At 33.3% G+C, this 25,776-nt stretch overlaps 2 protein-coding genes across 2 annotated transcripts in view; both read right to left on the bottom strand.

The window, feature by feature from the left end:
- Positions 1-6,384: 6,384 nt before the first annotated feature.
- LOC145689700 (uncharacterized) lies at positions 6,385-11,333 on the bottom strand. Its single transcript, XM_081763896.1, has 2 exons — positions 11,295-11,333; positions 6,385-8,604 (listed from the first exon to the last, which is right to left on the bottom strand). The coding sequence occupies exons 1-2, from the start codon at positions 11,331-11,333 to the stop codon at positions 7,816-7,818; spliced, it is 828 nt and encodes a 275-aa protein (XP_081620022.1). The 3' UTR covers positions 6,385-7,815.
- An 8,122-nt stretch (positions 11,334-19,455) lies between these two features.
- The window catches only part of LOC145690882 (uncharacterized), a 29,737-nt gene continuing 23,416 nt past the window's right edge, over positions 19,456-25,776 (bottom strand). Inside the window, exon 2 of the mRNA XM_081766287.1 lies at positions 19,456-19,917. Coding sequence (XP_081622413.1) covers positions 19,854-19,917 — 64 coding nt within the window. The 3' untranslated portion in view covers positions 19,456-19,853. The remainder of the gene's footprint in view (positions 19,918-25,776) is intronic.

Raw genomic sequence — 25,776 nt, 5'->3', positions numbered from 1 at the left:
TTTGTAATTCCAAATATGTTTGTTTTAGTGTGGCAACAGACCAAATGAAAAAGGGAACAAACCATAACAAACTGATATTCGGAAGAATGACAAGAAAGCGAGGAACGAACTTTTAGGTGATATCCTTCTTGATTGCCAGCAGTTTCTTGTTGTTTTTAATTCCATTTTACTCGCACTTTATCCTATAGATTTTAAGACGATACTGATGGGAATTAATCGCGAAAGATTGATCCAAATAATAACTTTATTTTTAACCGAAGACAAAGAAGAGAAAGTAGTGTTTTGATTCACTCCCAGCTCTTTTAAGATTTCCATGTTTGTAACGAATATGCTATTAGAGTAATTTTTAAATTCAGAAAATATCTTACAAAGTAGAAGGAAGCGAAGGAGAAAGGGACTGACTTTAAACTTTAGACACCATGCAACATTTAAAATGCATAATTGTAACCTACTGAGTTGTAACTAACCAGAAAAGGGAGGCAACAGACATAGACAATTGCAAGGAAGATAAAGGCATGAGGCAAGTGCCCTAGATAAGACTGTAAGTAGTCGACAAAGAAAGGGGGAACGCAGGCAATAATCTTAAAAGAAAACAATAGTATAAATTAAAGAAATCCACGTTTGATAATAGAAATTCTTGTAAAGGGTGATGTATAAGCTTAAAAACAACACCCAACCCAGTATACTATGAACTTTGAGCCACCTGCAAATGCTAATCGGACAAATGTCAAGCATGCAATATTTTGTTGGTAAATTATGAATATTTTGAGAACCTGTAATTTGAAAACTGACTTCGGAAACAATCTCAGCTTTCCACTTTTTTTCGTGAAGTCGTAATACTATTTGAAATGTAAAATTTAACTTTAATTTTTAAGATTTCACTCGTGAACTTCCTGATTTAAATGCAATATTTCAGCATTTATATCTTCAAGTGCAAAAATACGGACCTATCCAAACAGACAGTATGAAGTACGGTAAAAGCTAGAAATACACAAGAGTACTTATAAAATAATAATAATAATAATAAAAAACTCATATCTTGGTGAAATTCAATCGAAAATAGTGTCAAAAAATATTTTTAAAAATTGAGAAAAGCTGCAAATTAAAGAAAGGGAAAAATACGTGGAAACACAAAATATACTTAAAAAACATATACAAGTAAACTATAAACCCCTGTCTAATAACCTTTTCATAAGTCTTGGTTCCTGCACTCGTACGCTCCTGCACTTTCGATTGGATCACATAATATATTCCGACGTGCAAGAAATCTATTAAAAGTGGACAATAAGGTTTTTCAAAGCCGTTTACATCTTTTCTCCCATAAAACCTTGGATTCATAGCCATCATTGTGCTCTTGTAATGTAAGTCTGCATTCAAGAATGAAATGCCGCTTAGGTGTGTTTTTCTATGCTACTAAGAAATTTTCTTCGACAGGCGGGATGTACTTAATAATTTCGTAATTACGATTGTATTTTTAATCTGGACTGTAGGGAGCTTAGTAAATAAATAACCCTCTCCTGGCATTTTGTGAGAACAACATATTACCCCATAATGAAAATTGACGTAACATCACTCTGAAATCAATTTAAATACTAATGATTGTGTCATCCTGAAACAGTTCTATATAGAAGAATGAAAGGTCGTTTATGGATTATCTTTATAAATGCACTACGAAAATATTGCATAAGCAAATACTGCTGCCCCTTAACAAAAATTGAGACTAATGTTACTTAGAAGTCGATTTGTAGTCATAATGACCATTACCGTTTAAAAGAAACCCACAGATAAGAAACTAACATCGGTCACACTTTCTAAAGGTACGAAGATTCTATTTTTGTCAAAAAAGATACTTTGCATAGTTATTTTGTATTGATAAATCTTTTCTTAAATATTATATTCCAAAGCTATTCTTAAATAAAAAATGCAATATCCCGCGGGACTTGTATCTCGGGCCATGTTCGCTTGTTTAAAATCTAAAAGCAGAGTAACAAAATATATATTCACTCAACTAATAAGAAAGACGTGATCTCAAATTACATTATCTACAGTTAGGAGCAAAATAACTGGTAATAACTTTTGAAGTGCTAAACATGTTTCAAATTGAATGGTTGGGAAATTTTTCATGGTTTGTACCTGGGATATTCTTACATTCCTTTATATTCTCAAATAATATATCAATTCATTGCACTCGCCTAAAAGAAACGAAACGATCTCAGATTATACCATCCGCAGTTAGAAGCAGAGTAGGAGCCGTTCTGATCAACAAGTTTGAATCAAGTTTAATGCTACGATCAAAATTTCTTTCATTGTTTTTTAGTACGGATATTAATACTTCTTCCTTCTTAAAAAAAAAAGAGTTATTTGCCTGTTCAACTACGAATAGCAGGATGTCAAATATATACTTGGTACAAATCCGAAACATGTTAGGAAAATGTTTCCAATCTTTATTCTTGAAATATTATCAAACTTGTGATTGTTAATAGTAGTTTTTCCGATTATTAACACAAAGGATATAATTTGAAATTCTTTTATCCGTAATAACTGAGGGAAACACATTTATTGCTATATGACACAATAATAAAAATACAAGTATGTTCGTAGATAACAGAAAATAAAACTATTCATTTCCTTTATTTTATCTTATTCTAAATTTTGACCTCTCATTTACGCGCTCCGAGGAATTAAGGTGGAAGTATTTCACTTGAAATAACGTTATCGGTACCCGATGAGTGAAATAATTAGCCCTTTTAAATTTTTTGGCATGTGTACAGGTCATAGCATCGACTGTCGGAATTTGCTTTATAAATCTCCAGTTCTTGCATTTATTCAAGTATGGAAGCATCAAAAAACATGTTTTATGGGAATTTGGAGTCACGTGTGCGATGACTGGGGGTAGTGACGTCACAAACAACGAAAGCGTGTTTAAAAAAAGAGTAAATTTCAGAGCTTTTTAAAAAAAAATCGTGACGCATCCCTATTAATCTTACAAACATAATTTGCACCTCGTTGGTTTCGGTATGAAGACGAGTTTTCAAATCCCACCCAAATCGAAAAATGATTTTTCAGGAGAAATTTCCTCTTTTTTTATATAAATTTCTCCCCTCAATGACGTATAGACATACTAGAAGTGGTACCGTTGGGAACAAACTCTTATTTGGAACAACGTGAGATACAAATCATGATGCTAGAGTAAATAGAAAGGTGCCAGGTAATTTCCCAATGTTTGAATTCTTACTTTATTTACACATTTTTGGGCAAATTGTTTACTAAAGTATCTACAGTATTATCGATATTTACCCTTAAATAATGAGTTGTACCTTGTTTTCTTCTGCATGAATCTGCCTTTCGAACGGTATAACTTGCATATTCGTATCATGTACATGAGAGGAGAAAATTTTCCCAAGAGGAAATATTTTGTAAAAAGAAATGCTGGTTTTTCAATATTTCGCCCCCCCCCCTGTGTGCCCCGGGTGGTAACGCTCAGCGCCCAAGATATTTCGAAATATACTACATAGCGTATGTAATAACTGTACGAAATACCAATCATATACCTTAACAACTAATGGGAAGAAAAATATTGACCAATGTCTCAACAATTTGCATGTTCCCCTATAGAACCAAATGGATCAGCATTTTTTCTCGACCTCAATTTTCAAAATATGAGATTGGTATTTCGTACTGTTATTACATACCGGTACACTATGTAGTATATTCCGAAATATTTTGGGCGCTGAGCGTTACCACCGGGGGCACAGAGGGGCCCAAAATTAAAAAAGGTACGTTTATTTAAATATATTTGGTGAAACTTTCTCCCCTCAGATGCGAGATATGGATACGCAAGTTAAACCGTTCGAAAGGCCAATTCATGCCAAACAAGACGAGGTACGATTCATGTTCCTACAGTTATTACTCTTTATGCTGAAGGGGATTGGAGAGAAATTGACTGAAAATGTATTATTGAAGGAAAATTGGTAAATCGGCTATAGCGTCAAGACTTTTTTCCACTTTGAGCGGGAATTTCTCGCATTTGGTACGTAATAGGGAAATTTGACTGATGCAGTTGGAAACTGCTTCATTGCAAAAAAAAAAAAAAAAAAAAAAAAAGGACGAGGTACAAATCATGATCCTAGCGGCAACAGTGTTGCTACTGTAGCTGCTTGATTTAAATCCTAAAAATTACCCAAAAAAAATACAAAATTTAAAAGGGTTAGTTATTATTTTCTACAATCTAGGAAAGAATATGACTATTCTAGGCAAGAGCTATAAAAATATCAATAGTTTTATTTTAACATGTTCTGAATTTGAATCTACTAATGGCGTGTGTTCTGCTTTTCACCATAGGGGTTACAATTTGAAAACAAAGTATTTAAAAGACAAGTGAAAAGACTTATAATTTCCGAGCATCTTAAAGAATGAATGGGCCTAGATATGAATCAAAACTACTTCTTACTGTTTTGTATTTGAGACGTGTTCCCAAACTGTAGGGGTTTTTGATGCAATTTTCAATTTTAAGTATTGAATCTTTTAAAGATTGTTATAAATATTTTATTCACCACTGGTGCCATTATGTATTGTCCTAGGTTATTAATTGGTTATGATTATATATATATATATATATATATATATATATATATATATATTGGAGTTATATCTCTTGTATGCTGTTAAAAAATAACATATAACACGAATTTTTTGCTCAAAATCAGGTAAAAATTCTTATTATAATATTGTACAAATTTGAATTTTGCTAGGTGTCAGGCGAAATAGCACTAGCTCCAGGAAAAAAATTAAGCATATTTAAAAGTTTTTGAAATAAGAAACTACTGAAAATAAATACGAGGAGCATCATTCTTGCGATTGTCTATTGAAGGTATACTTGCAAATCCTAATCATAATTATAATAATAATTATTATTATAAAAATTAAGCAAATTAAATATCAATGAGCAACACCTACTGCGCCTGAAAACTATGGATTCAATACTGATAGGTGGAGTATTTGATCATTTTCATCTCTACTCTTCCTAATATTTTGTGGTCTTTCACCTCTATAGTACCCTTCTCCATACTGGTAGTTATAAGTGTATATTATCTTGCTGTTATAAATTATTACACGAACCGAGCTTCATCCTCCTAACGTGATGACAGAGAGAGAGAGAGAGAAAGAGAGACTGAATTGATAACACCTTCTTTAACACTTTCTTTTCCCCAGTTAAGATAAACAAAATAATGATATATAACCTAACGTTTCTTCAAAACTATGATATCTTGCATAAAACTAATTTGAACTACCGTACGACGCGGTTACTTCGCACATCGGGCGATAGTTTGAACAATATTTGAAAAGAGATTCACAGTCCTCTGTCGATAAAACCATGAACAGTAAAGAGGAAGTTTCAACTTCCACCGTAAGATAGAACATGTAACTGTATTTTAGCTATAATGTTGAAAGTTAAAAAAAAAATATATATAACTACCTGAAAAGTTCGTGGTATGGAAACCAGTCACTGAAAAAACTGATAAAATTTGAAAGATGTCATCTATAATAAATCCCATCGAAGTTAAATCAGTTTCTTAGAATACTACCACGTATCATGGGACTTCGATGCAGTAGTTGAAATTGAAATGCGAAACGGTTTAAAGTTATAAAAAACGTAAAACTGGGAGAAGGCGGTTTCAGCCTCTACACGGGGTTACTTTGCACCGGTCAAGAATACTGCTTAGATAGGAAATTATTACTACTGGTATGTTCTGCGTTCTAAATTTAGGTAAATTTCGTATTTAGGTACATGCAGGAACGAAATTATTGTTAGAAAACAAATTATGAAGAGTGGCGGATCAAGAAAAGTAGTTTGAGAGGGGCTTCACTCACAAAGGCTTATTTTGTATAGAAATCACTAGACTTTTGGGGAGTTGACTTGCAGCTTACGCATAAAAATGACTAACATTACACTTTTTAAACAAAGAAATCGTGGAATTTTGTGTGGGCTTCAGCCTGAAAGTTACAATCCCCGTAAATCTTCCACTGATTATGGTTGGGATGATATTCTTGGAAAATGAATAACAAAGGAAAATCAGTTCACGCGAATCCTTTTTTCTGTTCGTGAGTTTTTACAAATATCGATAATTCAAACTAGGTAGTGCTACCTGTATCATCTTTCTAATATCAATATTTATAAACTGAATGCAGTTTTGTGTAGAAAATAAAATGTATAAATACTGAATTGAAAACATTGAACAGAAACGTATGTTCGTATGTCCAACATACCTTTTGGTATGTTGCGCAAAGTAACCTCAGCAATAAAATATTTCACATTTCAATTTCAACTATTGCATGAAAGTCCCATTATACACAGTAGTTTTCTACGAAACTGATTTGACGGAAATTCTTTTAAATTCTAGCGTTCTTTACAATGATGGCTTTCCGTACCATTACAACAACAAATCCTGCCGGTAATTAGAACTGATAATAACTCACAATATCATAGCCAAAATACAGTTACATGTTCTATCTTACAGTTGCAGTTGTAACTTCCTGTTTACAGCTCATGGATTTACCGACACATGACTGTGAATCTTTTTTTATATTTTGTGCAAAGTGACCCCGTCTCACGGTAGGTAGTAAGCACTATAAGCGAAATGGAGTATCAACATTCAATGTGTCAAATATTGACACGGAACTAGATAAATGTCTGGGAGTGAAGGAATCCACATAGTTAAGAAATTACGTTGTTAATGTATTGTGGTACTATGGAACACAAATATGCAAGTAAAGAAAGCATTTCAGGATGTTACGTATAAAATACTTAGGAACGTACAAATACACATTCAACACGTAACACATGTAAGTTTCTTTTAAATACAGTATTTTGCGCTATCCTCGTTTTCCAACATTCTGCGCAATGTCCTAAGCTCCATAACAATTTTATTTTTATCGGCCATATAGCCCATGTTGGTCAGCGTTGTATAATTCATATATCGTGTACGTTTATTAAGCCCTTAAAGTGATCTTATATTGAGAAATGAAGGTCCATGTCGTAGAAATAATTGATGGGAATATAAAAAGTCGACTTCCTTGAAAGAAATGGATACAGGGTTGAAACTGATTTCTGTATGTTCCTCTACAATTAAAAAACATACATTATTGGTTAGAATACTCTTTATTCTGTATTTTGCAAACGCCTTCCGGAGCCCTGCGGAAAAGTGACGCTAGACCCGTTTGAGCTTAGCTCTTTCTTCTGTGTAAACCAACTTGTGGCTAAACATGAACGTACAGAATATCGTCTCCACAGCTTTCGAACTTGTGAGGTTTTCTTGTGTGTAGTGCAATATATATAGAGTAAGCCCGATACTACACTCTTGGTATATGTGATACTTTTGTAATAAGTGTATTAACATGGGTAAATAAATTTGAATGAATATTAAATCCCTATTGTCTCTTGATACGTTTAATATTTTTATTTATATATTAACGTTTTTACGAAATCCGTAGATTGAATGAATCCCTTTGTCGCACTCTTGGCATTTGTGAGGATTTTCTTCTTTCGTGGAATAATATGTGTGTAGCCAAATACCTAAGCACTTTTAATCCTTTACCACATACTTGCTATATGTGAAATTTTTCTACTGATTCAACGTATGTATAGACAAAATTGAACGTACACTAAATAGCCTACACAATCTCGCCTCTGTGGATGAGCAGTTGGCTAACCAAATTTGCACGTACACCAAACCTCCCACTACACTCTTGGAAAGTGTGAGGTTGTTTTTCTGTGAAGTAATGTGTGTTGACAAACGTGAACGGTTCGTAAATCCCTTACCGCACTCTTGGCATGTCTAGGATTTTCCTCATGTGTATCGACATATGTTTTGATAAATTTGAACGTTGATTAAACGCCTTTCCGCACTCTTGGCAAATATGTGGTTTTTCTCCTCTGTGTATTAACAAGTGCCTAACTAAATGCGAACGAAGCTTAAACCCGTTCCCACACTCTTGGCATTTGTAAGCCTTTTCTCCTTTGTGCGTTAAGCTGTGTGTAGACAAATGTGAACGATGCGCAAACCCCTTACCGCACTCCTGGCAGGTGTATGGTTTTTCTCCTGTGTGTACTAACGTATGTTTTGTCAAATTTGAACGTTCTCTAAATCCCTTCCCGCACTGTTGGCATGTATGAGATTTTTCTGCAGTGTGTAATGACATGTGCCTAACTAAATGTGAACGTTGCTTAAATCTTTTTCCGCACTCTTGGCATATATAACACTTTACTCCGATGTGCGTTGACGTGTGTGTAGACAAATGGGAACGTTGACTGAATCCTCTTCCACACTCTTGGCATATATGAGGTCTTTCTCCTGTGTGAATGAACATGTGTGTAACCAAATGTTGTTTATGTTTAAACCTCTTTCCACACCTCTCGCAGGTGTGAGATTTTTCTCCTGTGTGTACTAACGTATGTTTTGCTAAATTTGACCGTAAAGTAAATCCCTTTCCACACAGTTGACATATGTAAGTTCTTTTCCCTGTGTGGATTAAGATGTGTGTAAAAGAAGGTTGAGCGTAAACTAAATTCTTTTCCACATTCTTTGCAATTGTCACGTTTCTTTCCTGTGTGGATCAACATGAGTCTGTTCAAACTAGAACGTATACTATATTCTTTTGTACATTCTTGACATGTGTAAGGTTTTTCTCCTGTATGGATAAGCATGTGTCTAGCTAAACTTGAACGATAATTAAATTTTTTACCACACAGTTCGCACGTATGGGATTTTTCGCCTGTGTGTATCAAAATGTGTCTTACCAGGCTAGAACTATGATTAAATCCCTTTCCACACTCTTGGCATATGTAAGTTTTATCATCTGTATGTATTAATATATTGGTTGCTAAGACTGTACGATGATTAAATTTCTTCTCACACTTTTCGAAACTGTGGGTTCTTTCTCCTGTATGTATTAATTTATGATTTGACGAAGTTGATGTTTGACTATAGCGTTCGTCACTCTTTTCGTACGAATGTCGGTTTTCACTTTTAAGTGTTAGCAAAGGTCTTGACAAACGTGACCGTTTACATCCTCCGCAAAACTGCCTCGAAGTGTGAGATGTCTCATCTGAATAAGAAATTGTTTCCTTATTCACTTCTCTGTGCATAAGCGTATTCACTTTTCTGAGAAGAGCAGGTACGTTATCTCGCCTGCAACAAATTCAATAAAAAAGGATATGTGAATTGAGGTAATTAATAAGTAACAACGAAGATATATCATTCGTCATTTTTCATGATAGAATTACGTACTTTTTGTTCGATTACATGAAATGATGTAAAAATATGAACCGAGAACTATCAGGGAGTTTCCATATCTCTCTATTCTCAAAATAGGAGGATGTACTTTGCTTTACTCTTTCAAATTTTGCATTCCCATAAATATACGATATCAGAGCTAACTCAAGTACATATGAACATACATATTTTTTGCTATATCGAATAAAGATTTCATTATTATAAACGAAAACAGAAATTCGTTGTCGCTAAAAATATTTGTATATCTTTAATTTTCGTGTCAGTAAATTTAAAAATCGCATGAACTTGTTGCAATTGCAGCTACAAAAAAATAATATCACGGCGAAACAAACGAAGTGTATGACAAGTTTATTTATTTTTTTTCACAAAATGCGGCATTTCAATCAGTATCTAAATCTCCAGGTGTGTTTTTAATATAATCTGATACCTTCAGATAGTATATTTTAATAGGTGCTACATTGTTTGCGTCTGTTAATATATAGCTACGCGGAACATCTGATACATATTTAAGACTTGCTATTAAATAAATACTTTTGAGATGTGGTGAGTTTTTAAATTATTGTAATTTTTAACTATTCATTTTAAATACATGATATTATGATTCCAGAACTCCACGTTAAGGTAAAATGGACAAGCATTAGCACCTTTGTCATATTTACATTATTACTAGTTCTCGCAAGTTTTTACTCAGAACATTCAATTTAAATTTCTAATAACCTCGTGTAATTCTATTCCGAGTAATTAAAATTCTATACTGGGTTTGGAATCCTCATATTACAGTTTTTTTTCAAGCAATATCCATCGAGTGTTATTAACATCGTGAAAGACTTTACCCATTATAGTTTTTTACGTTTAAAATAAAAAGGGTGTGCGAACATAAATGCTACATTCTGAATACCGTAAAATGGAAGAAATACGTTATGCATCAGATTATAAAAGACAGGAAGCTGAACTGCTTGAAATAAATTATCTAATATATGGCGATGGACTAAATTTAACTGGCATTTTATCACGTTACTTTCATTGAAATGGGTATCACAAGCACGGGAAAAGGATTATATTTGTGCGTCAAACATTACAATCTGACGGGTATCTCTCGACAGAGAGAGAACAGTTGGCGCACTAACATTTTTACTTTTAAAAAACTTATGTGCACCAGTGTTCGGTAAATACAACGTCCCAGAGGGAGATGATGAACAATCTGCATATTATATCTGAGTGCACAAACTTGACATACAGCTAATCTGGCATTAGCCAAGGAAATGGCTGTATCGATTAAAATTAGATTTTAAACTGCAGTTAGTCAGATCTGTATCTAAGCTAGAAAACTTTCTTTCTTTTTTTCGTTACTGTCATTAGAGTAAAGATCCTACAAATATGAGGTTTATATTTTTCGTGAAAAGCAGACTATCTGACAAGTGGATTAGGTTAGGAATGTGAAATTTTTCATACAAAATCTTTATTCAGTACCAGTTACCAAATGATCTATACGTTAAGGGATGAAAATGGGCAATTTCCGTAGATTTCTTAATATATAAATGTACCATATGATATATAATTAATATGTCATGTATAGAATTCTATCACGCATTGTCTGATGTAGTTAAGTGATCACAATTTTGCTAGTATACGAGAAATTTTAAGAAAACTACGTTCTCAAGCGGATGTTGTTCAACTAAGATGTAGACCCATATAGCTTCAAACCAACTTATAGACTTCTTTAGATGTTTTAACATGTGCAGCATCAAAAACAGCAAATAAGTTTGTAGTATACGACTTAAAAATTATTTACAACGAAACGAAGTATTTCTTTTTCAAATAACGCTTTTAACATTTCCGGACGTGCATCTTTACTTGTACGGAGCATTCTACTTCTTGCGAAAAAACATCGAAGAATCACTGTTTCTTCTTTGCAAATTCGCATTATTATTACCTGTTTCTTTCCCGCGTTATTATATTAAAAATGTCTACGTAGTTTTAATGGCATTATACGTAACATACCTTTTTGAAACTTGACGGCAAAAAAATTACGTAATACATTATGCCTCATGTTGTCATGAGCACTGGAACTAAAATAATAATGATAATAATAATAATAATAATTCAGATTTAAAATAGAGTTTTCAGAAAATCTTTTCCGGACATTACCAACACATTAAGAAGAAAGTATATATTTTGTTTATATTGTATCAGTCAGACTTCATTTTCCTATCAGAAATGCGTCCTGAGATAGGTTCATATTTCATTAAGTAAGAATTAAGATCGAGATCCTGCACAAATCTTGAACCAGAAACAATAAGCATAAGCTTGCTCCCGGTTGTAATTACTGAATGATCTGTGAAATTTCAAAGTTAAGCATTAGTTTACTGCACATTTTGTTGCAGACGTCGCACTCTTGTGATTAAGTGTGTTTCGCTGGTTACAAACCGGTAAAACGTACTGGCAAACGTTTGCAAAATTATTAATTAAGGCTAAAATATTTAATTATTTGCAAGAAACGTGACCTTCATTTGAAGATTTCATAGTAATTTTCACTGTGTAATTTTAAGAGCAACTATTAAAAGCTCCAGAAACTAATATATATACTTCACCTTAACCTTTAGTAAACATTCAGAAATACACGAAACTCATTCACCCAACGATTAACCAAACCCGATATAACACATCTCACAAATCTATCTTCTGCACTGGATATAGCTCTGCACTAAACCATGCCAACTTGGAATGTTATCACCCATTCTTAGAGTGTCGTGTTGTAAAATATTATCTTATCGTATTTGATATACCAACCTTTCACAAGAATTTTACAGTTCCCATGCGAATTACTGACACAAGTGTCATGATCCGCCTATCGTAGATATATCGAGTTCATTATTTCTGTAAAATCGATGTATTTATGTGATGTCTTACTATTGTAAATGTTAATTATACATACAGCGACGTAAGCTTTATTTTTGTTCATCTCACGCTAAGTATGTTATACAAAATTGGATATCTTTTTCCTGCGAGCTAATTACCATATGTAACCTTTCAGCCCTGACCTACTCAATTGTGCAGGTAGATAGAATCACCAACATTTGCAGTATCGGCCGAACATGCAAAATTGTACAAGTTAATTTTTCCGAAAGCTACTAGATTAAAAGAAATATCATAGTTATGAGGATAAGTAAATCGTACTAGATTAGGAAAGCATTTTCTTTTTTATTTATTTTGGAATTTAAAAAAAATCGGCCGAGAGGAAATGAATATAAAAGGATACCCTGGATACCAGAGATACACAGGATATAAATGAATTATCCTTTATGTCAATTTGATATTTTCTAAGAATTGTTTACAGTTGAGATGACATTTTGTAAATCTGGTTAACAGATATTTTCTCCTTGCTGATCGATAGCATGTAAAAGTGTAGCTCCGTGTAAGGTCTATTCTAACCACTAAATTTACTCTTACGATTACCGCAACAACCAACAATTATATAAATTACCATACATTTAAAGCAAATTTCTCATACAACGTGATATTACTGGTATTAATCTCTAGAATTTTACAAACTTATAAACTTTGGAGAAACATTTATCAATTAAAATGTAAAGAACGGGCAAAACTTTATTGACATAATTATTCATGCACTAAGGTGTATCATTATATACAAAACAAATTACCTAAACGAGTCTCAAACTCATGAACTTACGCTTTTATTGTTAGTCCTGGAATTTTCTAGAGAGCTAATATCTTGAGTTTTTCTTTATAAGCTGGTTAGTACAGGGAAAGAAGCGGGAAAAATATCCCGTAAAAGTGGAAACAAGGAAATAAAAATATCATGATAAAGTAAAAAACGTTACAAAATTTATAAAATATTTGTGTTTATGTACAAGTGATACAGTGTTAGCGGAATGTGTGAAATAATGAACGTAAATGTCAGAATGGTAAAAACTTGTCGCGGTTAAAACATACATCATTGGCTGAAAGACTAACAAAATAACAGCATTACGTAGTACTAGGATAACATTTCAAATCAGGATAAAGATTTAAATTAATGGAAGTGAAGGACAAACTCTGAGGGCGGCATACTTTTTTTTAACCAGTGACTTAACTTCTGCCAAATATCTGTTCCATGACTAAAACTATTTTATATATGACTATCGGTATCAACCTGGTGGGGTGTATTAAACATGTTATACAAGTTAAACACGTGAACATATTTTCACAGTGTGAAAGTAAGAGTACGAAAATATGCGAATACTCAAACTTGCAGTGGTACATCTGTAAAACCTGGTTGCCGTAGAGTAACGAAATCGAAGATAGAATCTATTCGCTGGATCCATCTCAAAAAGCCATCACTTGCTATCTGTTACTGATGTACTTCTATAGAGATAAATATTTTTAAAAATCTTCAAATTGAAGCATTTCCAATTTGAACAGAAAATTAAGCAAAGAGGTAGAATGTATCGTTGGGACGCTCATCCAATCGCAAAAAAGCTTCTCGACATCGTATTCAGTTTCTATCTATCATATAAGATAACAGGAGTACAAATCATTTGCAAAACAAGAACTCCTCGATAACTGTTACCATTTTCATTTTATAACGATAAATGTTGAAACCGGAGACGGATAATTTTAACCATTTCCGATTTGAATACAGCTTCAACGAGAAAGACAGATCGTATTCAAGCAAGCTAACTCGAATGTTGAAATTCATATCCCTATATTTATACTATTTCAGCCTTACGGAAATCAGTATTGATATCGGAAGTAATAGTAATTTTCAAGCACTTGCGGTTCAGATATAATGCTGTGAATAGTAGAGATATATTAAAATGTTTTAGATGCTAAAACGTTTGCACAAAACGCTTCTCATTATCTATTACCAGGTTTGTTTTGTGACGATAAAAATTCAAACCAGAAATGGTTCATTCTAAGTACTTCCAGTTTGAATTGAATTTCAACGGAGGAATAACTGATTCTGCTTATATGCTACCATTTTGTTCTTTGGCAATAAAAGTTGAAAAATATATTGAAATCGAAAGTATTAGTAAATTTTAACGAACTTCGTTTCTGGTAATAATTATCGAAAACTAAATTAATATGAGCCATTTCCAGTTTTGGTAGAGCGTTGCCAAGAGTTATGTTTGACGCTCAATTATTTGTTCGATGACGTCTTCTTGGTATGTTTCTGTTCTCTGGCGAACGGAGTTCAAACTGGAAGTGGCTAGTATTAACCAGGTTTGGTTTGGATAAGATTTCAACATAGAAGATGGAACTTATACTTGATATGCTTCGTCCGATTCAAAACGTCGCTTCCTGATAGCTTTTACAGTGTTCATTCTACGGAAATTAATTTTGAAACCAGAAATACTAGTAATACACAGGACAGTAGTATTATGTTTTTTGAGATTCCGAATTATTGGTAGCAAACCGCTTTTCTTTCCCTGTTACCGTTTACATTCTACGGCAATAAGCGTTGAAAGCTGTATTAGTAAAAGGGAATTTGAAAAACTGCCCGTTTTAGAAGAGTGTTGTAGAGTCATTATGTGGTGGGTATAGACACAGGATTATTTGCAAACAATCGCTTCCGGTTATCGGTTACCGTTTCGTTCGTTAAGTCTGAAACTTATCGCTAGTCTGAAGAAATTTCTATTTGAGTAGAGGGTTAATGGGCAAAATTGAATCTATACTAGGGACGTTGAAATATGTATAAGAAACGGCATCATGAAAGCATTTACCGTTTATTCTAAACGGAAATCACTTTTGAAACTGGATGGAATAGTAAATTTGAACTATTTTCCTTTTCGGTAAAGTACATTTGATAGTCGTAAAATTTGTGTTAAGACGCTGAATCGTTCAGAAACAAATACTTCCCGCTACTTTACAATATTCGCTCTATACCGATAAACGTTGAAATTGAAAATGATTAGTTTGAAGCAATTCAGGTTTGAATAGAGTATTAAATAAGAAGACGGGAACTATTCTTTGGAGGCTGAATCAATTGCAACAAAACGTTTCTCAATATATTTTTTTAGCCACTTTGCTCTGATACCTGTTCACAGACGGACGGACAAGCTAATCCGTTCGACAAGACTGCCGTCACTTACACACGGCATAGTTTTAGTTCAAAAACCTGCGTTTGTATTCATATACCTTATGAACAACAGCATACCATTGAGACTTATGTATACGATTCAAAATATCAATCGTGATATTACGCCAGATACGAAACGAGTACTGGTATGCCTCTTCTAGAATGTTCAGTAAAAATCTGGGCGTGTCCAAATAAAACAAATACAATTTTAATATTATTTTATTATCAGGCTTTCTGTTTTTATATGATAATAATCCATAGGTTAGTTTTGAAACAGGTGTTAACACATAATGAGTGGCAAATACGTGATCGGACAGAGCGTGTACGTGCAGAAAATTTATGTTACCGGCATCAACAGAGATCAAAAGGTTTAGTTGCATAACACACACTTGCAGTAATTTTCTGAATAAAGGAAAAATAACGCATTGCTGTGTAAAAAAATGTGCTATGGCATCGTTCTATATTTTCTGCAAGCATAGCCTTACCTAAAAAAAGCTAACCCATGACAAACAACATTGAAATAACTTAATTATTATTAATAAATGCGAGCATATAGAAATCCATTTTTAACAAAATATACAATTGTGTAAGCATATACAACGAAAAATAATTTAACCTACCCTAATCGATGAACACGTTATCTAAGATAACATACGAGAAATGCAAGAAAACAAATATTAACCTTATGACGCGTGTCTGTGGTTTGTTCTCACCCCAGGCTTCACGTTCATATATTTTCTCTGTTTGTTTCATGTTAGTCTCTAGGACTCAGTACATCTCTTTTTAAGAGGTTTTCAATTCATTCATAACAATTTACTTGATGTAACCTCTTTTTGTATTTAGAGATTATAAGAATATTTAAGAACCAAAACGTATTGAGCACACCTGGGGGCCTCAGGGACCTCACGGATTTCCATGATCGTTCATGCGCAGACATAAATAAAGCTTGTTAATGTAGTTCCTAACAACGACAACATAAATAAAAGTAAATACGTATTTATTCCTCTGATAAGTCAGTTGTGTTGTTTTAATATCTGTTAGAAGATGGCAGCACTATCTTTTTGTTATTATTCCATTACAGTTGCGATACCGTCTTGGATGTTCTAAGCACATATTTTAGAAACAAATAAATTATCTTTAACAAAAAGTGTATTTTCTGTATAATATTTGTGAAGAAATTGTTTAATTTTATTTGTATTTCAGTTTGCGGCGTATATTATTACTCAAATACACAGAACACGATGCATTTGAGGTCAAAATTACACTGAAAAAGTTCTATTATTTAGTTGCAGTGGCTCGTAGAGTTCTGCGTAGAGAAAGCCTTCTGTCGATCTTATTAGTAACTGATAGCGATACAATTGAGGTTGAATAGGACAATAGTAAGTATGAACGTGAATTGTCTGGGGAAGGGAAAAGAGACCAAATTACTGATAACTCCAGTGAACTTGACGTGAGCCTGTTTTCCGAATATGACATTCCGCAGCGTTGTAGCCGAAATTTTAGACACGTCAACGTAGCATGGAACAAAGGCTAGAATTTTACAGCTTCACGTGGAAGAAAATCAAGTACACAGGGCTAGTGATGGGCAGTAGGAATATTCCCGGTGGTAAGAAATTTTAAAAAATGGGAATATTCCCGATTTTTTCCCTTGCTTATAAGTTCCTGGGAAGGAATTTATTTCCATTTCCTTACTTTATCTTCTAAATAATAAGAACCATATGACTAATTACTTTATTTTAATACATTATGATTTACTTCTAGGTTTTAAACGATATGGAGATTAAAAATTTAAAATTTGACTATACTTTATTTAACTAAAAATATTGGGCCTTATGCAGACTCGTTTTGGCGTCTGATTAACACCTTACTACGGGGTAGACTAAAGGATGGTTATCAAAATTGTGTTCAGAGTCTCTGATTAGGACGTAGTATTGGACGAAGTTAATCACATGAGACTAATTAATATAAGCAAATTCTAATCTTATACCCACGATTTAGCGTGTGACACAACATTTCGTATTTCGTAATTCATGTATTTTCATTTTTACAGACTACACATGCACTCATCTACTTTTCCGTAGTTGCCACATTTATTTTACTCACCTATGTTTTGGGGCTCTATAAGTTAATCATACTTAAATCATTATTTTTGTTGTACTAAAAGTAGATTATGAATACCAAAAAATGCAACTTCTTTAGTAAAGATTTAGTATGCTTACCAACTAGTCTCAGACCAACCTTCGATTAACGAATTCTCTCTGAATATCTTCCATTATTTTAAAGTTCCGTTTCCATTTACACTGAAAAGTAGGGTAATTGTTTCGTATTTGGGGGGCAAAACTAGGAAAATATAGAATGATTTACGGAAAAAAATAAATTGACAGTGGTGTTCAAGTAGTCAAGAAAGTATCGAACACAAATTTTTAGGGCAGTAGGGTATTTTGTACAAACCGTAAAGATAAGTGGAAGTGATTTATGTGAGAAGAGAAAGTGAATTGTTGGTAACGAATATAGAAACCAACATGCCCTGCGGTGCTCTAACCCGCCCTCACTCGCTTACGCTCGTCCGACTATGCTGTTTGAATTTAATGTTGGTAACGTGATTTATAGTACGAAGGCATAAAACCACCGCATCGGTAGACAATATCGCAAAAATTAGGTGCAAAATCTGGCCCCACAGAGTTAAACAATAGCCAAAAGTAGCAAAGTACTAATTTACAAATGATCAAAGGACCCATTTTATAAAGTAATGTAGAATTATATAGAAATAGAGATGAAGTACTATTAATAAACCCTGAACAACCGTTAGAAATAGATGTCGTTCTGTCTTCTCCCTCGGACTGGAATTTCTGAAGAGGTACTCGGGCTTCTTTTACATGTGAATTAACGCATGAAATTTCGAGAAATGGGCAGGAAGAAAGATCGGGTGTGGGAATGTTACATGCAAAATTATAAAGATAGGAAAGCATCTTGCAAATATTGTGAACATCCATAGTTATGCACAAAAGTTGACAAAATGGGGGGCATGTGTCTTCTGGCAGTTACCCAACCTAATTTGATTATAACATTTCAAATTTTAATGGGCCTTATGCCGAGTCGTTTTGAAGTCTGATTAATGCCTTACTATATAGGTTTGACTAACATATGGTTATCAAAAGTGTATTCAGAGTCTCTGATTAGGACGTAGTTCATTAATTAATCTAGAGCAAAGGGTACCCTTTTAGCCACGGTTTAGCTTGTGTGACACATTTCGGATTTCGTATGTCATATATTTCAATTTTTACAGACTACGAATGCACACATCTCTTTTTCGTAGTTGCCGCATTTATTTTTCTCACCTAATGCATTGGGTTATATTAGTTAATCATACCCAAATCAACATTTAAGATGTACTCAAAGTAGACTCTGAATACCAAAAAGTACACATTCCTTACTGAAGTGCTTGTATGACACTAACTAGTCCGTGACAAAATATTGATTAATGAATTCTCTCTGAATACTGCTGAATATGTTTATATTATCAGTAGTAGAGTGAAGTTTAAAAAATCCAATTACATGTAAAATTAAGCTGATCAGCCGTTTAAAAGTATGTGGACTAACTATACCATTTTTGATATATATTTACTTTCATAGAACATATTGTAAATAAATGTCCATTTATGCGTAATGTCTAAATATAATAAAATAACATCCTTCAGAATATACACTTTAAAGACTCCCCTGGGGACAATAGTAATAATATATTGTGATATAAACCATATTATCGTGTCGGGATTCGAACCTCAGCTATCTCCACCATCTCAACCCTAATATCGTGGGATGTAGATGCTCTTAGGACACGAATAAGGTTGCTTCTGTCTATTGTCCGTAATAGACAGGAATAACAGAATTAACATGCAAGAGGTTATATAGTAAACTAGAATCTGACCACATACTATTAAATTAGGAATTTATTGTAGAGAATTATGATTTATGTGTAATGTGTATGTGTGAGAGAGAATGTTAGTTAAGCTGTTAGATCACATAAAGTAGACTATTGGCTATTCACTCAATTGAGAGCAACCGAGATATAATACCACATACCTGTAGAGATTAGATGCGAACTCATGGACTCTGAGTTCCGTCCTTGAAGGTTATTAGTTTGGATCTCGATGTAGTACTTCGTTGATTCACAGTGGAAGGATTTCCACCGTAAAGACTCGCTGTTGCTGATCCAATTAATCGTGGTATGGTCTCCTTGCAATTGATCAACTAATCAAAATTCTCTCCGACATAACTTTTTTATGTCGTACTCCAGACTATGATGTTGTGTTGTTCTCTTTTACTTAATTTTGGTATTACATCTCTTTGCTGAAACCATTGGTTTCTACACTGTCTCTCAGTGATCAAATTTCCAAACAGTCTACGTTTGTGATTTCAGCAATTTCGTCCAACTTTTAGAATGTGTTCATGTTAACAAAACTTTATAAAAGTTTTACAATTTAATCTTTTCTCAACGTTTGTTGACATTGTGATGACAAGTACAGCCTCGGGTCTGTATCGTTACTTCATACATGAAACAAAACAAACATAAAGATAATGAAATCGTATTTAGTGATTAGTCTGTCACCATTATTTCTTACTTTTGAAATGCAAGCCAATTTAAAATATAATTTACTTTTAATCTTTAACTTCTGATAGCCAAATAAATGAATTTAAAATAGAAAATTTACATTCAAATTTAACGTTCCTTGAGAATATTTACTTTCATAGAACATACTGTAAATAAATGTCCATTTATGCATACTCTCTAAATATAATAAAATAACATTGTTCAGAATATACATTTTAAAGACTCCCCTGGGGGCAATAGTAATAATATACTATGATATAGAAATGAATTTAACTTTGAAATTATAATATAGTAATAGAATTCAATTTTCTTTGTGATTGTAGATAAATTCCCGGAAATTCCCATATTGGGGAATCTTCCCGAAAAATATCTTCCCGGGAATTTACCCATCACCACACAGGACCCGCCAGAGCAATCAGAGGTTCTCAGAAAATGACATTAAGAAATCTACGGGCTTCGAACTAGCGAAATTAAGCATTCGGAATGAGCGACGTGCCTTCAAAGTAGTCCAAACTCCAGATATAGAAAAATCCAGTTGTGCAAGAAACGGAAGCTCGAATTTATGTTCAGAAAGTAAAGGAGAAAATCTCAGAAAGCGACAAAACTGAAACATGTGTGCTCATAGACTTTACTATTTTGGTTCTAGTGCAAAAATCGGCAGGAAAAGGCTTCAGTGAAATGTGATCAAGTGAAAATGGACGTTCAATGTTCCAAGCAACGAGTCACTGAATCGTTTTAAGTGTCTCCTTAGCATTTGTTGATTTGATAATATTCAAACTTGACAGGAAAACTTGAAAACAGACACGACGACAAATATTCGTCTCGGGACAAATATTCGGACGACAAATACTCTGGAAAATATTCGTTCTGATTTTCTATGGCCTATATAGGCCTGGAATATCTAGATTATGCATGAGCAGCTGGTAGCTACGTTGATTTATTTTTTATTTTTTTTTATTTATTTATTTATTTTTGGTGCGTGTTTACATTCCAGGTATGCGCGGACAATATGGTGTAAAGATTTATTGAGGGTGCAATGCTGAAGAAAAATTCATTCAAAAACAAAATATATGATGGTCAGCAAATGTTGCATGAATAAGGCAATGTAAAAGACGTGATGATGTGACTTGGAAAGCCATGATCAAATAAGGGAACAGATACAACCATGAGGATCTATTTCACAAGAACCGGCTGCATCGAAGAGTTTCTCCTTCAGATAGCAACAGATGTTGGCAGATGAGAAGGTGGAAAAGGATATCCATAGGGAAATGGTTGAAAGCCGTGAAAGATCAGAAAATGCGTACAAATAAAGACAATGTAGAATATAGAAAATATCAGTAGAATGTTTCGTTGTACACAGATATAAGTGTGTGTGTGTGCTGGGATCCCAATAATCTAAGCAGGAGAATAAAAGAATAGTTTGTGTTTAGTATTTTTCTCTGGTAAGTATATATATATAGTGTGTGTGTGTGTTTATTTTAACTGTATTGTAGTAAATGAGCCTAAGTATCTATCTTTAGCAATATAAAAATGCCCAATGAAATAGTGCGTAAGCAGTAGGAAAATTCCCGATCTGGATGAGTGTCTGGAGTTTTTTCATTTTTTCGCAGTGATTCCTAGAGCATGTACTCGATTTCTGATTGTCGCACGATAAGCTATGACCCACGTACCGGCCAAAGATGGAAAATCGAAGTTCCCTTTTATGAACACTTCTTCGGGGTGTATTCGCTCCCTTTTATTAGCACATTTTGGGAGTGCATTCGTTCCCTTTTGTGAGGACTTTTTCAAAACCAATTTTAACGCAGCAAAAATCACATAAAAATATGAACTCATTTTTAATCTTTTGACATAGCAAAGGCTACTAGCATAACAGACAATGGGCGTGTATTCGTTTTCATTTATGAGCACATTTTCCAACCCCTATTTTAACATAAAAAAATTACTTAATACAAGGAACACACAATCCAATCACACAATGCACAGAGACTACAAACGGAGCAAAATATTTAGGCGGTGTTTCCAGATTTAGTAATAAGTCATCTAGTACTACATGCCCAAAAGTAGTGACCATCAAGGGTGAGAGTGACCCGAATAATTTTTAAAGGGAGCAACATATTGAGGTACTGTTTCCACATTTAGTAACAGGTCACCAACTACGACAGGTATCCAAGGTACTGACCATCGAGGTCAAAGTTCACATATTTAAACCCGAATAACTCCTAAACGAAGCAACGTATTGAGGTACTGTTTCCCCATTTAGTAATAGGTGATGAACTACGACATGTACCAAAAGTATTGACCATTCGCGTCAAATAGGCACGAAAAAATTTGAGCGACCCCAACTTTGGCGGCAACCAGATTTACTGATATATTGGTATCCAAGTTTAGTAACTTTTTGTTCTCTTTTACGACCCTACAGTGACTAGCTCAATTAGAACATTGATTAAAAAATAAACAAATACTTTACAGTACAATATGCCATTAGCTTGGGAATACATTAAAAAGACACAAAACAAAAGAAACGAATTGCAGCTTAATACCCTGCTGTGGATAAGTATAGCCTAAAACATTCATTTTAGAATACAAACAGAATAAATAATACGCCAATTTTCTAATTAAAAAAAAACAGGTGCTTATTTGATGCAGTCTTAAGAGAATTTCGGCATTATTACACTATACATTGATAACAATAATAGTCTATAGTAGCACAATTAATTTTCCGATCAACAGAAGGTTTTACAGGCACAATAACGGCCGTTTTAAATAGGTTATATTATAAACAAGATTTTCCAATTAATAACGTATTTTACAAGGGCAATTCCACTGCATAAGATTCTCCAATTGTCTATTTCTAAGGTTTTAAACTGTTTATTATAGTGTACATTTTCTAGCCACAGAAAAAATGGCATCTGAGATTTCTACACTTTGTTCTCTTAGAGAGTTACTGGGCAAAGAAAAGACAACAGCAGATAGATTTATCCAATCGTTGCCATTCGAAATCTTACACAATAACGATTTACTTATTACCATTGGTGATATTATTTGTTAGTGCAGAACTAAGATTAGGTCTTTAGAATCAATTACACGGCTATTCACTGATAATTTATTTCTTTCTAAGGTAAACTCCTGGGAACTATGTTATGAGGAACAAAGAGTTAACAATAAATTTCTAATTTAAAAAAATGCTTGTAATTCTTTTAACACTTATATGCGATATGCGATCTTTTAACACTTCTCCGAGTTTTCTTTAGCTTTACATGTTGCTAAGGCTAAGTTACCTTTCTTCTTAAATTCTTCTACAGAAAGATCAAAAAGTGTTCAGCAAATTGTGGAAAAATATTTGGGAGATATAACTAAGAAATAGAAGGATCCGATCATTATATCGTAAGGTGGAGTTAGCAGATGCACCTATAAAAAGATAACTAGAGTGTTTATCAGAGATCCTAGAACGTTTACAAACAGAATATTATTTTCTTCTACATTTCGATATTACACAAGATTTTGCAGGTATTTCTATTAAGTGAGAAACGAAAGAGTATCTCACAAGTAATTTCAATATAGAATGGGTCTTCTATAAGTAATTTCGAGAACGATACGTCTATTAACTCTATTTGCAATAACGATGATTCCGTAGGCTTAGATTGTCTTAGATGGAATACAGGTAATTGTTCTACTAAAATTAACAACAAATTTGTTTGACAGATTACTTCTCCAGGAGTATCTAAAGTTTTGGGTAACCATCTAATTCATTTTATTAATTGTCCAGACAAACGCTTAAAGAGTAACTTCGAAAGTAACTTGGCACAAGAAAATGGAATTACGAGATTAGAATCTACTATATTTAATTATCCTATTCATGAGTGGAAAAATTAAGATAAGTTGGATCCGATACAAGTCTGTTTAGATCTAATTCTGCTCATCAAAAATATTTTACACCAGCTCCATTTTATAAAATTCCGATTTCTGAGATGTGGATGAAAGCTAACAGATACTTTGCAGCATAGTTGTTTAGTAGTTAGCGAGACTCAAGCCAGCATTGCACTAGTTTCGTATCTCCAATGGACAAGTTTTCCTACTGTGAGCAGTGCTTACGCTTTTCGGTAAAGAAACCTACTTAATCGAAATGTTAGCGAAGTCGTATCGCGGCCGTTTTCCGCTCGTCTGTACATAACGGGGTACAATCACTACATTTAGAAATATATATTTTCTTTTTTTAAAATGTGAAATATTTGTGATAATTAAAGGCTTAAAATATGTATATTAAATATACATATAGTGAATTTAATCATCACTACAACCGATACAATGATAAAACTCTGATAGTGTGCATGTTAAATAAGAATAGTTTTTTTCTACAGATTAAGTATTTTCATATTGTGCATGCATACATTTGTATTATGATTCTGTTTATGGTTGGAGTGCAATGGTGCAAGTTCTTTCAAATAAGTATGAGTGGTCACAGGTAGTGATGGGTAAATTCCCGGGAATATTCCCTGGAAAGATTCTCGGGAAGATTCCCAAAATGGGAATTTATCCGGGAATTAATGTACAATAAGGAAGAAAATTGCATTCTATTACTATATTATGATTTCAAAGTTGAATTAATTTTTATATCACAGTATATTATAACTGTTGTCCACAGAGGATTCTTTAAAATCTATATATTCTGAACGATACTATGTTACTTTATTAACACTTTGTCGTATTTAGAGAGTACGCATAAATGTATATTTATTTACAATATGTTCTATCAATTAAATATATGTGAAAAAATTATATAGTAAGAGTTTAAATTTATATGTATGTGGATATGGTCAACTTGACTCTATTACTGATAATATAAACACATTAAATTTATAAATGCTATAAACCAATTAGATTGGGTAAATGCTAGAAGATATATGTCACACCAATTTGTCAATATTTGCGCATACATATTTATGCTCACAAAATTTGCAAGATATTTACTTATCTTGATATTTTAACACGTAACATTGCCATACACGACTTTTCATTCTACCTATTTCTCGAAATTCCATATGTTAATTCACATGTAAAAGAAGTACGAGTACCTCTTCAGAAATTCGAGTCAGAGAAAGGAGACAGACCGACGTCTATTACTAATGATGGTTCAGGGTTCATCTCTATTTCTACATAATTCTAAATTACTTTACAAAGCGGTTCCTTTTCATTATTTATAAATTAGTACTTTGCTAATTTTGGCTGTTCTTTAGCATTGGAGACCAGCTTTGCACCTTCTTTTTTGCGATATTCTATACCGATGCGGTTGTTTTATGGTTTCATACGTTAAATTACGTTACCAACATTAAAATCAAACAGCATTGCAGAGCGAGCGTTAGCGAATGAAGGCGGGTTAGAGTCCCGCATGGCACGTTGTATTCTATCTTTGTTACCAACAATTCATTTTCTTTTCTCGCATAAATCACTTCCACTTACTTTTCCGTTTTGTACAAATCAGCTACTACCTTAAAAAATATGTTCGATATTTTCTTGACAACTTGAACATCACTATCAACTCATTTCTTCCGTAAATCATCCTACTTTTTGCTAGTTTTGGCCTCCTATACTAAACAATTACCCTACTTTTTAGTGCAAATGGAAATGGGCCTTAAAAACTCATAGTATTAGTTATATAAAGTATCGTCAAATAATTTTAAATTTTTTAATCTCCAAATTCTTTAAAACCTAGAAGTAAATCATAATATATTAAAATAAAGTAATTAGTCATATGGTTCTTATCATTTGGAAGATAAAGTAAAGAAATGGAAATA

This window comes from Thermobia domestica, chromosome 7 (genome assembly GCF_964235325.1).
Source record: "Thermobia domestica chromosome 7, izTheDome1.hap1.1, whole genome shotgun sequence".
Taxonomy (NCBI): domain Eukaryota; kingdom Metazoa; phylum Arthropoda; class Insecta; order Zygentoma; family Lepismatidae; genus Thermobia; species Thermobia domestica.
This window is presented reverse-complemented; position numbering and strand designations above follow the sequence as displayed.

Bases quoted from the DNA above. Each gene is read 5' to 3' on its own strand.
- LOC145689700 (XM_081763896.1), bottom strand. From the start codon at position 11,333: ATGTATTACGTAATTTTTTTGCCGTCAAGTTTCAAAAAG. The intron at 8,605-11,294 runs GTATGTTACGTA...TGATCCACACAG, and splicing joins TGCCGTCAAGTTTCAAAAAG to GAAAGAAACGTGACAATTGC.